This window comes from Aspergillus novofumigatus, assembly GCF_002847465.1.
Source record: "Aspergillus novofumigatus IBT 16806 chromosome Unknown P174scaffold_3, whole genome shotgun sequence".
NCBI classification, from domain to species: Eukaryota; Fungi; Ascomycota; class Eurotiomycetes; order Eurotiales; family Aspergillaceae; genus Aspergillus; species Aspergillus novofumigatus.
Window position 1 is genome coordinate 2,442,654 of NW_020194276.1, and position 15,327 is coordinate 2,457,980.

General features: G+C 51.5%; 7 protein-coding genes across 7 annotated transcripts; 3 read left to right on the plus strand and 4 right to left on the minus strand.

Annotated features, from left to right (window-relative positions):
• Nucleotides 1–73: 73 nt before the first annotated feature.
• Nucleotides 74–3,791, minus strand: P174DRAFT_450039 (putative ATP-dependent permease ADP1; the record flags this gene model as incomplete). Its single annotated transcript, XM_024828900.1, has 5 exons — nt 74–562; nt 621–2,018; nt 2,087–2,117; nt 2,195–3,714; nt 3,774–3,791. The coding sequence occupies 5 exons, from the start codon at nt 3,789–3,791 to the stop codon at nt 326–328; spliced, it is 3,204 nt and encodes a 1,067-aa protein (XP_024684242.1). The 3' UTR covers nt 74–325.
• Nucleotides 3,792–5,245: 1,454 nt separating this feature from the next.
• Nucleotides 5,246–7,375, plus strand: P174DRAFT_367281 (putative long-chain fatty acid transporter; the record flags this gene model as incomplete). The annotated part of the gene is made up of 3 exons (XM_024822163.1): nt 5,246–5,276; nt 5,376–6,160; nt 6,215–7,375. 3 exons carry the CDS (start codon nt 5,246–5,248, stop codon nt 7,373–7,375), a joined length of 1,977 nt encoding a protein of 658 aa, XP_024684243.1.
• Nucleotides 7,376–7,571: 196 nt separating this feature from the next.
• Nucleotides 7,572–9,149, minus strand: P174DRAFT_459163 (putative purine-cytosine permease; the record flags this gene model as incomplete). Its single annotated transcript, XM_024829744.1, has 3 exons — nt 7,572–7,709; nt 7,766–8,361; nt 8,459–9,149. The coding sequence occupies 3 exons, from the start codon at nt 9,147–9,149 to the stop codon at nt 7,572–7,574; spliced, it is 1,425 nt and encodes a 474-aa protein (XP_024684244.1).
• Nucleotides 9,150–10,545: 1,396 nt separating this feature from the next.
• P174DRAFT_387207 (hydroxyacyl-thioester dehydratase HTD2) lies at nt 10,546–11,987 on the plus strand. Its single transcript, XM_024823345.1, has 2 exons — nt 10,546–11,177; nt 11,240–11,987. The coding sequence occupies exons 1-2, from the start codon at nt 10,570–10,572 to the stop codon at nt 11,724–11,726; spliced, it is 1,095 nt and encodes a 364-aa protein (XP_024684245.1). The 5' UTR covers nt 10,546–10,569; the 3' UTR covers nt 11,727–11,987.
• P174DRAFT_138860 (uncharacterized protein) lies at nt 11,744–13,377 on the minus strand. Its single transcript, XM_024821124.1, has 3 exons — nt 12,933–13,377; nt 12,116–12,669; nt 11,744–12,036 (listed from the first exon to the last, which is right to left on the minus strand). Exons 1-2 carry the CDS (start codon nt 12,939–12,941, stop codon nt 12,139–12,141), a joined length of 540 nt encoding a protein of 179 aa, XP_024684246.1. The 5' UTR covers nt 12,942–13,377; the 3' UTR covers nt 11,744–12,036; nt 12,116–12,138.
• On the plus strand, nt 13,115–13,885 carry P174DRAFT_440248 (uncharacterized protein). Its single transcript, XM_024827011.1, has 2 exons — nt 13,115–13,217; nt 13,273–13,885. The coding sequence occupies exons 1-2, from the start codon at nt 13,205–13,207 to the stop codon at nt 13,515–13,517; spliced, it is 258 nt and encodes an 85-aa protein (XP_024684247.1). The 5' UTR covers nt 13,115–13,204; the 3' UTR covers nt 13,518–13,885.
• Nucleotides 13,814–14,911, minus strand: P174DRAFT_368871 (4-hydroxybenzoate octaprenyltransferase; the record flags this gene model as incomplete). The annotated part of the gene is made up of 1 exon (XM_024822251.1): nt 13,814–14,911. One exon carries the CDS (start codon nt 14,909–14,911, stop codon nt 13,814–13,816), a length of 1,098 nt encoding a protein of 365 aa, XP_024684248.1.
• Nucleotides 14,912–15,327: the final 416 nt, after the last annotated feature.

The following is a 15,327-nucleotide window of genomic DNA, read 5'->3' on the forward strand; positions in this document are numbered from 1 at the left end:
ACAACCAGCATAGCACATAGCTGAGGCTGAATTGCCGCTGTCAAACAATGACGTTTGAAACACGTGCTTCTATCCGCATCTGGCGTCTTCGATTGACCACGTCAAGCAAAAGAGCATCGTTCAGCAATCATATATGTACATCCAGTGTATCATCCGACGCAAATCCCACCCCTGAAATAGAAGGAAGAGACCCATATGTCCGTCTAAACATCACAAGCAATAATAACAGATGTGTGATTATGCATCGCAAGAAGAAATATCGATCCTAGGCAATTCGGATGGCCCGGTCATCGTCCGTGCGACAGGGGTAAAGTAGCCAAATTCTCTACCGCTTCTCCACGAGCAAGAAATGCATCGCTGCATAGGCAATCACGATGAATGCTCCGGAGATGATCGCCAGTCCGATGACATCCGGCCAGAACGCCAGGGTATCAAACCCAAATGCGCTTAATATGGAGGCTCCAGGAACTTCAATGTCTAGTCCATACTTGTGGTCAATCAACGTCAAGAAGGTCACTTCATTCACAATCAGTGCCTCGAAACCGTAGTGGAAGATGGACAGCTAGTATTATGTTAGCATTCTTAAAAACTTTCGGGGGTAAAATAGACTGGAAACTCACAGTCTGAAGCCACAATGCGGACTTCGGAATCGCATCATGGTTGAGCAAGAGGCCCGCAAACAACAAACTGAAGAGCATGACGAGACTGCCGATCAAGTTGGCCACGCCTCCGTCGCGGAAGACAATACCGATGAACAGGCAAATGTTAGCCGCAGCCAAATTGAAGAGCACAAGCACCAGGATGAAGCGGAAAAATTCTCCCCAAGCAGGAATCAGTCCGGTCATGGGGTACACAATGATTCCCATGATGATCGGAGGTATCAATCTTAGGGGCACAACGTCGAAGACCACCTTGGCAGCAAAGTAGGTAATGGGATGATAGTAGCCATTGGCCCGCTCTCTGACGAACAGAAGCCTTTCGGTGGAGAAGACAGTCAGACTGGTGAGCGTGCTGAATCCGAATAGAGCCAAGATGAAGAAGAAAAGACCCAAGCGGTTCTGGAAGCCCTTGATGTCGTCCGTCAGCCCATAGAAGAGATATCCACATAGCACTGCCAGGAGAATCGAGATCGCGTAATGCGTAAGCATCAGCATCGGGTTCCGATACAAGTTGCGCCATGTCCGCTGAGAGAGGATAACAAACTGGCGCAAAAGGCTGACTCTTGGGTAACTCTTTGCATGACCGGTAGCAGCTCCTGACATGATCTCCGCATTAGTGGAACCGTTCGCGACGTGAGCTTTCTGGACGGCCGAAACGATCTCATCATGAACCGAGCGAGCAACATCAGAGGAGGCGTAGTTGGCGACCAGGATGTCAAGATCGGTTGGGCCAGGGGCAGCGGGTGGCAAGTGATCAGGGTCATCCAGGACCTGGGGTGGAACATGGCCCTGTTGGCGGGAGAGGCGAAGCCACTGCTGAGTGCTGTCAGATACTTCACCACCGTCTTCTTCATCGGTCTTCGGTGTCGGCGGTGTCTCGTGGTCCTTTTTACGCGAGTATAGCTGTTTATCCTGTCGCTGCTTGAGAGAGATCCGCCGTTTACTCTTGGGGCGTCGACTGGACTCAACGCTGTCCTCGATGCTCGCGTTGGAGGCGCTCGCAACCGACTTCACCGCTCTCAAACTACTCGAGGCAGTCCGCGGGGGCTGCACGTCCAAGAAGGGCCTCTCATTTCCATTTTCATGTGACCGGGTAACACTAGCATGCATGGTGAGGTCCACAAGGTAGTCCGCAATATTGAAGCCGGGAGGACAGGAGTAGCCTGATTCGTCGAAATACTGCTGACATGTTGAGAATTGGCCCGAGTATACGGTCTTTCCTTGAGCTAGGAGAATAAGACGATCGAAGAGCGCTACAATGTTCGACCTCGGTTGGTGAATGGTGAAAATAACTGTGCGATTGTAGGTTTTGGCCAAAGTAACCAGGCATTCAACAACGTTGAAAGCGTTGAAAGCGTCCTATTTAAAACCCATTAGCAAATGCACAACCAAAAACTGCGGTCACACAAGATTTGGGGATCTCGTACCAATCCACTGGTGGGTTCGTCCAAGAAGAGTCTGCCACGCAACGCTGGTCAGTAATTTGACTGAGGTCACAACTTTAGATTACGCTGTCGCATGATTGTCACACTCACATGCTCGGGCTGGTGACGAGTTCGCAGGCAATGCCGACTCGGCGTTTCTCTCCACCAGAAATGCCCCGGCCTCTGCCTTCCTCGGACCCAATCAACTGGTCTTTAATGTGGTGGATTCCAAGCTGCTTTTCGACTTCAAATACACGCTGTTCTTTAGCGGCTCGGCTCATGTCCCGAGGGAGTCTCAGCAATGCGCTGGTCAGGATAGTTTCATGCACCGTTAGCGTTGGCAGCATAGTGTCCTCTTGGTCGACAAAGCCGACCATGCTCTTGAAGTCGTGATCGCTGAGCTTTTCCCCGTTGATGTAGAAGTCGCCCTGCACCGTGCCCCGCTTGTTCTTGCGAGCCAGAATGTCCAGGAAGGTTGTCTTTCCCGCACCGGATGCTCCCATGATAGCTGTAATTTCGCCAGGGTGCGCGGCGCCTTGGATGCCAGATAGGATTTCCTTTCCGTTAAGGTAGTAAGACACGTTATCCCAGTACAATGCCGCGGGCTTGTGGTCTGCAAGAAGTCTGGCGGCCTCATCGTCCGAGTCATCGGATAGAGGAAGATAGATTCGTCCATGGTAGGATCTGCGGGAGAGGTACCACACACCCAGAATGACGGCAACGACAAAGAGAGCGCAGCCCGCAATCACACCAGCAATCAGAGGGGTATTGATTTGCTTGATCGGGCGCACATATCCTGGGACATCTGTATGATACAAGCACTCACCAGCATCACACTTCAAAAAGATACTAGGGTCCCCGAAGACGCTCTTGATCAAGTCATCCATTGCCGGCTCCTGGAACTTGCTTCCATCCTCCGGACTGCCACCTTCAGTGGTCAAGGTTCGGAAAGAGGCGGGGCCCTTGATCTCCTGCGCAAGAAACTCTCCGATATCAATCGAACCCTCCTCGCCACAAAGCATGCGTCCTGGAATGCACTTGCAGTTGATATTTTTGCAGTTGTACGTCGACTTATTCTGGTTGTAGCCTGTCTCCAGATTCCAGTCGCAGGTGTCCAAGGCGCAGTAGAAGGACTCTTTCTGGTCCACCCAAAACTGAAAGTTGCAGGTGTGGTCGTCGGCCTCACACGAAAACGTCACCTGGGGCTTTCTGTCCTGGAGCTGGTCCAAGATCTTGCGGTTGGTCACATCGCACATCTGGTAATTCTCCTTGACCGTGACGCCTTGCTTGTAGCAGACGCCTCCTTCACCTTCCGGCATCATCGCATTGCAGGCATCGTTGGTCTCGCAAACGTTGCAATTAATACCGCTCCAGCCCTCTTTGCAGTCGCAGGACCCGCCCTTTCGCGGCGCTCGATTCACCCCGTCGGCTAGAGAGCCACAGACCGGCTGCGAGCAGTCATCACCACCAAAGCCAGGCGGACATACGCATTTGCCGTTGAATTTGTTGCAGGGCGCAAATTGGGCGCATTGAAAAGCATCGAGCTGGCAGTTGAAGCACGGAGGACATTCGGGAGGTCGGTCATCGAGCGCGGAGAAGAGCGGGGGAGTAGCTCGGACTGGGAGTAGTTGCTGCGGGCTGATGTAGTTGATGCGCTTAATGAGAGGAGAGCGGCTAAGGAGAGCCGTACTGTAGATCTCAAACGCATGATGACTTATTTGTACGCGAAGATCAATCAACAATGTTTTCCTTTCGCTCCGAGAGCGACTGAGTACCAGGCGGAGCTCCAACAGTTATCGCCGACCGCCGAGTATATCAAGCAAGAAGAACCAGCATTTGGTGAGTCGAAACAAAATGATAACGACCAGGACAAGGTCGTTCTAATAAGCTAGAGTCAATAACTGTATCAACGATGAACATAGAAGAGAGATGGAGAGGCGTTGAGATGGAGTAAGGAGATGATGGGGAGGTTGGAGTGCAACCTGGAACACGCCAATCTGTCTGGTCCTTCGCCCTAGTAACAGTAAGTTAGTAACTTAACAGTGTCGGATGACGACAAGGCGGTGCCTTGAAGCCTTGGCTCGGGCGGGTAAAAGGCGGAGAAGCGACGGAGAGGGGAAGAGGAACCAGTGCATGAATACACAGCTGTCTAGTTAATGTCATCAATTGGATTACTCTCGTGGATTTAGTTATTCTCTATTATTATATCTGCTCTTTCAAGAGAATTATCAATACTTCCTCAGATGGTTGCTCTTCTATCAACTTCAACTCCTCATGCGGAGACGGGACGATTCACGTGACCTGTACCTGGTGTAAAGTCAAAAGCAGCGATTGCATAGAAAAGAAGCCGAAGAAGTTAAACAGGATGCATACCTAGGTAGCTCCGGTAGGTCATTTCTAGATATTAGTGGCTGTACGAAATCAGATGTAACCAATTAGTTATAAGCCGAGACCATGTCATCAGGCAAGGAAGTTGAATCTTCCCCACATTCTTCTGCTTGGATGGCAGCTGCAGCTGCCACTGAGTGAGTTCATGGAAAAATAACCAGTACCTATGGTGGGAGATGCCAGCCGTTGAGAAGGAATAATTCTCATTCTCATAATCACTTAGGAGTCTGGTTTCTGGTGTGGCTGTAGATAGAGGTCTGTGTACCTGTGCATTAAACTCCGATATGGGACGGAGTTGTCGAAATATGCAAAGTTATGCACATGTGATTCTACATGAAAAAGGAAAAAGGAAAAAAAGAAACCACTCCCTCCATTCCAGGAACACATTTGTTTTCGGTCCTGAATGAGAGAAAGCAAGAGGTCAAGCCTACTTAACTCTTAAGACATCTAGACAGGATCCACATCTGCTTTAAATGACATCGCTGATCATCATTATTCAGTGCTCACTAATGATTGCAGCACAGCATAACTCCGGACCTGGTGTGGTCGGATCCAGCCAAACCGCCAAACCGAGGCATCAACATGTTGCCTCCAGCTCGTGCACTTGGCATCAGCACATCCTCGTGCCTCATTCTTATATTTCCCCTCTTTTCTATTCTCATTAGCCGTTAGACTGTTTCTTCTTCTATATGGTGATTGTCTTGTATTGTGTTTAGACTTGTCCGTTGTACTACCAGTTGTTCTATCCAGTCGTTCTTGCTCCCCGCCCTCACGATGCTACCCATTCCGATCCCTTCTCTTCCAGGTATGTCTTCATTTAAGCGATCGTCCTTTGAAGTCTCAAGTCATATCTGAAATTCAAGAGACTCTGTCATAAAAATAATACTGATTCTACCTCTTCAAGATGTCCCTCTCTCACTTTCCGGGCCAGCCATCGCCACGGCGCTGGCCTACCTGAACGCCAAGTACTCACTCTTCTATGACATGAAATTGATCAAGGCTCTGTTGAAGATCGCTGTAAAAAATAGCCTGGCACAGCGCCGCGATCGCCTCAACTTATTCTACGTCCTCGAGAGCCATGCTCTCTCCCCGGCAACGAAAGACCAGACGTTCATTGTCTACAATGGTCGTACCTGGTCCTTCCATGAAACATACGAGCTTGCTCTGCGTTATGGGAACTGGTTCAAGACAGTGCACAACGTCAAGCCCAAGGAGATCGTTGCCGTGGACTTTATGAATTCATCGACGTTCATCTTCCTTTTGCTGGGCCTATGGAGCATCGGCGCCGTGCCAGCATTCATCAACTACAATCTATCCGGAAAACCCTTGACACATTCAGTCCGCACGTCGACTGCTAGGCTCCTAATAGTCGATGACGAAGTGCGCAACTGTTTCCCGCCGGAGCAGTTGGAGATCTTCGCTTCCGCCGACTTCCGCGAGGACAAGGGTGCTGTGGAGATGGTTTTCTTCACGCCGGATGTGGAAGCTCAGGTCATGCAGACCGAGGCTGTCCGTGAGGACGACAAAGCGCGCAGCGGCCCAGTCTTGCGTGATATGGCCATGTTGATCTACACCAGCGGTACTACTGGACTTCCCAAACCCGCCATTGTCAGTTGGAGGAAATGCTGGACGGGCAGCATTTTTGTGTCCAACTGGTTGGGCTTAAAGTCAGCGGACCGCTTCTTCACAGTATGTTGACCTGCCTTACACATATCATGTGTGACCAACGCTGACAAAAACCAGTGCATGCCTCTCTATCACTCTTCCGCTACCGTCCTTGGTTTCTTGTCCTGTCTGATGAGTGCATCGACGTTTGTCATCGGCCATAAATTCTCGGCTAGGAGCTTTTGGAAAGAAGCCCGTGAGAATAACGCCACGATTGTCCAGTATGTGGGTGAAACGCTACGATACCTCTTGGCCGTGCCGCCTCAGATCGACCCAGTCACGGGCGAAGACCTAGACAAGAAACACAACGTCCGGGTCATCTTCGGTAACGGCCTGCGACCCGACATCTGGAATCGGGTCAAGGAGCGGTTCAACGTTCCCACGATTGCCGAGTTCTACGCCGCAACCGAAGGTACCTCCGGATCATGGAACCTTTCCTCCAACGACTTTACTGCAGGGGCTATCGGTCGAAACGGCGCCCTGACCAAACTAATCTTGGGCGGCAGTCTCGCCGTCGTCGAGGTAGACCACGAGTCTCAGGAGCCCTGGCGCGACCCGAGAACGGGCCTCTGCCGCAAAGTTCCTTACGGCCAGCCCGGCGAATTACTGTACGCAATCGACCCCAACGACCCTTCGGATAAATTCCAGGGCTACTTCAAGAACTCCAAGGCCACGGAAGGTAAAATCATTCGCGACGTCCTCCGCAAGGGCGACGCATTTTTCCGCACGGGCGACATGGTTCGCTGGGATCTGGAAGGACGGTGGTACTTCTCCGACCGGCTCGGCGACACCTTCCGCTGGAAGTCGGAGAACGTCTCCACGAGCGAGGTGGCCGAAGTCCTGGGCACGCATCCGGACGTGCACGAAGCCAATGTCTACGGCGTGGCATTGCCGAACCACGACGGCCGTGCTGGCTGCGCCGCCATCGTGTTCCAGCAGCAGTTACAAGCCGCCAACCCGTCCGAACTCGCTGCGCCGTCCCAGAAAGTCCTCGACAGTCTCGCAGCCCACGTCCTCAAAAACCTGCCCCGGTTTGCGGCTCCCTTGTTCCTCCGCATCACGCCGGAGATGCAGGCGACAGGCAACAACAAGCAGCAGAAACACGTCCTGCGCACCGAGGGCGTGGACCCTGCGCTCGTCAGCGGCAAGGATAAGCTGTACTGGCTGCAGGGGAACACCTATGTTCCGTTTGAGCAGAAGGACTGGAACCGGTTGCATTCCGGACAAGTCAAGCTGTGATTTTATTATTTCTTCCATGCACCCCTACTTAGTAGCCATTAGTTCCTGCCATGATACCCTGCGCGACCCTCCTTCTCGCCCTCGAAATCGCCCTCGATGTGTTTATCGACTACGATATTGTTATAGTTTATGATGTGCGCTTATGTTAGTCAATTCACTTATGTCCAGTACATTTCAATGATGAGAAGAGTATAGATCACCGTCCCAGGAATCGTAACTCAATCATCCGAAGAAGAGGGTACACGCTAACAGCGAATATGAACGCTAGCCACATTCCCAGATCACAGCCATCAGGAAGTGTCTGAGCGATAGGGCCCCTGAAGAATGATTGATCCTGTGAAAACATCAATAAAAATCGCCATAGGGTCAAGGAATGAAGACGGTACGTACCATCCCTAGAAAGGCCCCAAGGCACCCTGCCACCAAGCTTCCACCCGCCGCCCAGCCATTGGGTAACCTGGTCGCATCGTCCCACGCCTCCCAATCGTATGCCCCCTTGTCGCGGTACGCTCTCAGGACAATCTCCTCCAGTACGATCCCGAACCACGCGACGATCCAGTAGCTCATAAGCGGGAGGAAATCCTCCATGATGTCGCGCAGGTAGGCGCGCGCCACGACGGCACAGACGGTATACGCGACCACCTCGAGGGTTGTCAGGAGGGGCTGGGGGATGCGCGGGCCCCACTTGCCGAGCATTTGGAGGTTCAGGCCGGCCGAGTACGTGGCGGGGATATTGTTCGAGACGGCGGTGAGGACGAGGATGGCGGCGCAGAGGCTGCCGAAGCCGCAGAGGCCCGAGAAGGAGAGCGCCAGGAGGCCGCCGGGGGAGTCGGCGAAGACGGCCATCCAGTCGGGATTGGAGTAGAGGGCTGTGGCCATGCCGATGCCGAGGATGGTGGTGAGGATCATTGCGAGGCCCATTCCTGCGGCAGCGGAGAGGAACATGCGGATGGGTCGGGTGCTGGTGGGGAAGTAGACGAAGTAGTCTGCGCTGGAGGGGCCCAGGTGATGGCGGAGGCGAAGCAGAGGGAGAAGAAGGAGAGGCGGTGCGCGGATGTGTCCTGGGGAGGTCGGGTGAGAGACGATGCGTGGAATCGAATGCTGGACCTGCGCAGCCGATCATAATGCAGAGCACGGAGAGCGAGAGGATCCAGGCGTAACGGGACCAGAGATGGAAAAGGTTCATGCCAAAGGTGGCGATGCACCAGGTCAGGACGGCGACGACGACAATGCCGACGGTGACGGGCGTCTGGCCATTGGATATAGTGAAGATGATCTGACCGCCCAAAATGCAATTGACCATGCCGTAGCCCAGCATCGTCAGAATGTTGAGAAAGCAGCAGATCTTGCTTGGGTAGTAACCGAGAAAGTATCGCGTTACCACCAATGTGCGATGGCCGCTGCGTGGTCCCCACGTACTCATGTAGGCCACCGCGATACTTCCCAGTATACTCCCAAAGACACCACAAACGGATGCGGTGGCTAGGTCTAGGCCGTAGTATGAAGGCCCATACAGGCCCACGATGATGTTGTTGGCTGTGAGGGACGAGTTCAGCCAGAGTAGGAAGATTCGCGTGTAATCATCTGGACCAGCAGGTTGACGCGAATCAACTGCGACTCGCTGTATACCTTGAGTCTCTACCCCTGCTAGTCGACAGAGCCTCAGGGTCCATCTCTGAAAGGAAGAAGTGGACTTAGCGGGATCCGAAATCTCGACGATCTCGGTCTTGATATCGAGTTTTGCATGAACACAGCCCTGCTCGAGGTCCGTCATTGGGAAGACTGTCACGGAGAGAAAGCGAGTCTATGGCAAATTGGAATATAGTCATTGGGACGGGTATAATACCAGGTCAAGGGTTTGCCAACAGTTTCGTCGACCAATATATAGGTAAATGCCTGAGTGAGAAGGGAAATTGCATCATGACCCTCAACAGTTGCAGTGCAGACTCGCAGTTAGCAAATGTGGCACTGCAATTATTTCATTGATGCCTAAAATGGAGTTGCTGAACAGCTTCAACAGACGCTCATGTCCGAATGTCCCAAGAAAAGACAAGAATGAAGGCCCAAAGGGCCTAGATTGCGGCCTCCTGTGACCCCTTGAATAGGTTACACAAATCGGCTGCAGAGAGCAGGGGAATGACAGGATAAGACGTAAATAATAACGGCGCCATTCAGCCACCTGCATAGAAGCAAGGGAGGCGCACTTATCAAGAGACTGCTCAGTTCCTTGCTTTCCAATAGTGCAGATCCCGGTTTTTTGCACACTTGCCACTTGGGGTGTTCGGATGATACACGCAGGGATGAATTCGAGATAGCATTCTTGGGTCAAAAGATTCGAACTTCGATCATCTTCTGTTCATTCGAGCCCGAATGACATAGGGAGGTGACATTCGCCATATCATGGAGCTGCGGTGAGGAATGTCATGATGGTACGCCGATGAGCAATCGAGTGCCGACTTCCGACTCCTCGCTCGATACTTGTTGCCCAGATGAGGCGTTTGATTGCATAAAATCTTTCCGCCGCATCTAGACCCTATGTCGAGTAATACCACGCATAGTGCAGAAGCAACACGACGTCGAGATTCGAGGCCCTCGACCCGCAGAGATGAGGGTGTCAAACTCCGAAGACGCGACGGCGCATCGCTGAACAAATAGAGAGTCCGGCTGCGAGGTACACCCTGGCCTAGACCTCAGATGTAGAGAAGAGATAAATGGGCAGGTCGAGAGGTTTTAAGTAGGCACCCTGCCCATTGTATTTGTAACTGCCATTCCGCGTTACGCGTCACATCCTCCCAACCCAGTAACTGATCATCATGATCACCTCAGGTCGCTCTCAAGGGAACGATCTGATTTGGAAATCAGGTCCCTGCATCCAATCTAAATCAAACCTATGAGACCTGAGCCAGTTATTGGTGTCATACTGCTGAGAGTTTTTTATTGGGTGGGAGGAAACCAGTTGGTTGATGTACCTGGGGATTGAGAAGCAATGGTCGCGTTGTCTCGGAAAGTGGCCGATCGGCAGTTCCGAGACCGATCTCGGGGAAGCACCCGAGGTCCGCTTTCTTCTCCCCACATTTGGAGACGGCTTCTCGGCTATATGCTCGCCGCTTATATTTAGGTTGCTTCTTCGCCAATGACCTCATGAACCGGGCATATCATTTTCATACCCCTGTAGAGACAGCTATAGTGCAGAAATGTCAGTAAGGACTCGTTTGGCCTGCCAGTCTGGCCGTTTCGTCTCAAAAGGATATACTCCCTCTGCGCGCCAATTCTCAACGCATGGTCAGTGGTGCTCGCAATCAGATTCTGCCTCATCCATTGCAGCTTCATTTCTTTCTCGGTTTAATTCCTTGGGTCCTCAGACTCGCACTCAGGTCATTGATTCCAACCAACTCCAACTTTTGTCCCTCACCCTCAACCGGCCGACTCTATACCCCAACTCACCAGTTCTCACCAATGCATCGGCGTCATTGCAGCAAGGTACTCCCCTGCCTGCTGGATACCATTTGGTTTATTTCACTCCGGCTTTCTTGGAGAGTGAATTAGGAGCCGATGGCACCGATGTCTCGTACAACCCCGAGACACCGTTTACTCGGCGTATGTGGGCTGGCGGCGAAGTACAATGGCCACGCGGTCCAGACGGAATGCCTAATCCGTTGAGGGTAGGCCAAGAGATCCAGGAAACGACGAGGGTCCTGAGTGCGGAACCTAAAATTGTCCGCAGAACTGGGGAGGAGATGATTGTCGTAGGGGTGGAGAAGGAGTTTCGAAATGAGCATGGCGTCGCTGTGGTGGATAGAAGGTGAGGATGAATCCAGGACACAGTGAACGGGAACCGTACCTGGAGACCACTAACGGTACCAGGAACTGGGTCTTTCGCAAAGCCCTCGCATCGTCATCATCATCGGTATCAACGAATCTGCCAGATCCGATCACACCCTCTGGGCCGGCCTTCTCGAAGACTTCGACAACAGGCAACGTCCACACACGGACAATGAAGCAAACGTCCGTCACTCTGTTCCGGTTTTCAGCGCTGACGTTCAACCCACATAAAATTCATTATTCACTTCCTTGGGCTCGCGACGTAGAGGGCCACAGGGATGTTGTCGTCCATGGCCCGTTGAACCTCATCAACATTCTAGATCTGTGGCGCGACACAAGGGCTTCAACGCTCGCCAGCGAAGCTCCCGAGCTCATACTTCCCCAGAGTATCTCCTATCGGGCGACGAGCCCTTTGTATGCTGAAGAGGAATATCGGATTGTCCTTGAGGATGAGAATAGTATTGCCAAGGTGCAAGTCATTGGTCCCGATGGAATGACAGTGGCTATGAAGGCGGAGATCAAGAGCTAGAATGACAATCGTATCAATTGCCCGGTGATTATCTGCGATACAGAGGCTAGTACTGGTCAAGGATCGCTTATATTCCAGTGGGTGGCACTAGAGGTGACTTGATCCAGGAACGGCTGAGCTTTGGCGCGAGCTTAAGCAGACGGAGGGTCATGTCCCTGAGTACCTCTCGAAGTCTTACAGGTTAGCGCACTGAGCACTCCAGGTATCCTACTTATTGGTGCTCATGAAATATCAGGCACTAGGTCACTTTGAGTGATCGTTACTGTAGAGACTCTCTGTGAAAGTGCATTGAAGATGTGGAATGGATCTGCTGCTTTCAAGTCTATTAGCAAACTTCGATCCAAAAACGGTCAAAATGTACATTGCTTGCTTGATTGCACTATACTGACATTATCGATAGCAGTCAAAGAACCTACGGCGCCCGTCTAAGAGGAGCACCATATCTGGGGCACGCCCTGTGATATGCCCTAAGTCTTCGAAATACCACACAGAGTTCAGTATAGATGAAAGACTTGGATTTCTTGCCCACACGTGAGACTGAAATATCCCCATCGTGTGATGGTGTTGGAGGGATGTTCTTCTGCCATTTGTAGTGCAACTTCGATAACCGTACGATGTAGGATGGCCCGAGCCGGGAGGGGATTATCGCAACCAAGGTTGAACTTTTCAAATCCTTGAAAAGGTTGATGGCTCGTCTCAATTCAGGAACAGAATGGTGCAATCGGTGGGAGTATCGAGTTGTTGGACCTTGGGAATAATTTAAACTCGCTTCACAATAACGAGGTCGTTTCTCCTCGGATGTAGCGCCTTTCAGATATTTGTCGAGCAGTATATGGTGTGCAGTAGCATTTACAGTCTTGCAGAATCGATATAAGTTGGGACCGTCATTGTAGGTCATCGCAAGCAGCGAAGGGATAGCGCTGGTCGAGATGGCCCACGAAACCTGAGAAGTCAGCGAGAGGTCTCCTAGGATTCGATATCAGAATATATTAAAGGATGACGAATGAGCTCCTCTCAGAATTCACATTCAGCGAGAGCAATGACCATGCGCGAGGAGATGATTTGACGAAGGAAATCGGGCGGAAGAAGGGACAAAGAAAACTTAAATGTGAGAGAGCAACGGAATGATACAGTGGTAGGAATAGAGAAAGGTACTGGGACCGAAACGGAAGTCGGTCGAGGCAAATTATAGCAAGATCAGCTAACATCAGCCATTCCTTTCTCGCTGTTCTTCGATTTGACCTCTTTGTTCGCTCCTCCATCCTTTTCCCAAGGAACAGCCAACGTGCATCCGCGAAACCTCCACTTGACTATGTCGATGACATAGACGCTACTATAGAAGCTGGGATAACAATTCTCACTGCCTTTGTTCTCGTTTGCCAGTCAGTTGACGCCTTGACATCTTTTCTCGCTGTGGCCTATCGGGAGATCAGCCCTCGACCAGGGATCATGCTTCTTGAGTAATCAGAACCATTCATATGCGCTCTTTCAGCATGAAGTACCCTCTCTTAACTAATACCTCGCAGCGCTAACATCAAAGTAACAGGGGGCTTATACGCCGTCACTGTCTGGGCCTTATCTGAAATTTTTGTCATCATCACCTGCGGCAGCGTGCCGGCCTTGAAACCGCTCTGGGATCGGTACACCGTAAGACGATTCAGCGAAAATAATTCGGAATGTCACGGAAATTGGTTTGAAAACTACCGGATGCGACATGTCTATCAAGCAAGACTTCAATCTGGCTCAACTCAAGCCAGGCACACGCCAAATTATGGTCTTCCGATCCGGTAGTTCAGACCACAACATCAACGACAAAGCAATTCAATGTCAACACTGCAGAAGAAAGAGAGATTGAGACTATACAAGAGCCTCAGAGTGTTGTATAGTCTTCTAAGAGGTAAAAAGGGCAGGCAGTGTTGGTGAAGGATCCCGTGGCATAATGTCGCATGTAGACTTATAGTTGACTGGCGAGCATCTCCTTGTATTTTATCGAGTGTAGCTTTGCAAAATATGTCACCACCTAATATGATAACAAGCAAACAGACTCAGATTACTAACGACCATTCCCCGGAATTAGGCAAGAAGGACTAGAAGGAGCGAGACCAAGAATTGACGCAACACTCCCCCAGCAGCCCAGCAAATATACTCGCACCCACAAGGTGAGACCCCGGGCAAAACCACCACGCGCAGCTCGCTGAGTGCCGCAGATCAAGATCAATAAACCATAGCAAAGCAGCCAAAGAGATTGCTGGTCCAACGCAGCTGCCTGCAAAGTAGATTGCCGAGAAATTGCATGCTACACCAGCAGCGAACAGCAGCATCACCTGTGTCGCCGCGAGAACAGACAATGCCTGCTTCGTGCGGTCACCAAGGCGAACAGCTAACGACCGTACGCCCACCTTGGCATCGTCTTTGGCATCCTGGTGCGCGTAGATAGTGTCGAAAATGACAGTCCACAGGACACTTGCTATGTAGAAACACAGCGCAGCAACCAGGCGCAGGTCATCAGTCTCAGTTCCAAGACGATATAAGTCCGACAGTGGGAGAGGATTGGAGTCTAGAGCCTCACCGCAAAGGAAGATAGGCATCCCGAATGCAATTCCCAATATGACCTGTGGGAAATCCGTGACTCGCTTCCCTAGAGGATACACCAGCAGGATAGCTGTCATGAGTGCAGCATGATACATGCACCTCCGGGGCAAAGGAAGAAGCGTCACAGTCCCCAGGGCTATCTGAGCGAGCGTGAAGAGATGGCCTTGGACAGTGGAGACCGCGCCCCGTGGAATGGGACGATTTCGGGCTCTAGACACCTTGCGGTCGAAGTTCTGGTCCAAAATGTCGTTCCAGGAACAGACTGCTCCGGGCAGTACAATGACCCAAACTGCGAAGAAGAGAAACAGAGAGATGAGGGTCAGTGGCGACGGAATCGGAGAAGACATGCTGGCTGCCAAGGCGAGGCCGATGGCGAAGTGCCAGTAAAAGGCCCAGTAGCCCGCGGGACGATCTAGTCGCATGAGTTCGGCATATGGGATCCAGCTCTGTGGCGTTATAGCAAAAACCCTAGTTTTGGGTGTAGTGTATTTTAAGGATGGCAAAGAGTGGTATTCGGGGGTTGTGTTGGATTGGACCAGGTTAGGACCCATCACTTCTTGAATGCAGGTACTTGCTTTCAGTGTAGGGTACATCGAATGCTTGACGGCTGTGATGTGGAGTTGATGATTGTCTTCTCTCGAGAGTCAAGGTCGATGAGATGAATGCACAGAAATATCTCGTCCTTCGGGACTTCCTCCTTATATATATAAATCTACCTGATGGCCTGTCCCGGCAATCTGGTCCTCGGATTGTGTATTGAAAGTGTCTCCGCCGGCCCCAGGGCCACTATTAGCCCAAAAAGGTATCTCTCTCGGCAGCCTGTAGCCTGTACTTCTGTCCGTGCAGAAGGAAGGGTTGTGTTCCTGGTCAAGGTCTCTGTTCCGAGACATACTATCTGCCCTTGCCGTTGAAACGCCAGATTCGGCAGTCTCAATTCGGCAAGAGTTCCATCCCTTTGTCTGTCTCACTTGCCCGGTCTGTGTGCATATTGAGGGCATCTTTGAGCCTG

Coding starts and splice junctions, on each gene's coding strand:
- P174DRAFT_387207 (XM_024823345.1), top strand. CDS start 10,570: ATGTCAGTAAGGACTCGTTTGGCCTGCCAGTCTGGCCGTTTCGTCTCA. Junction 11,178..11,239: donor GTCGCTGTGGTGGATAGAAG/GTGAGGATGAAT, acceptor TAACGGTACCAG/GAACTGGGTCTTTCGCAAAG.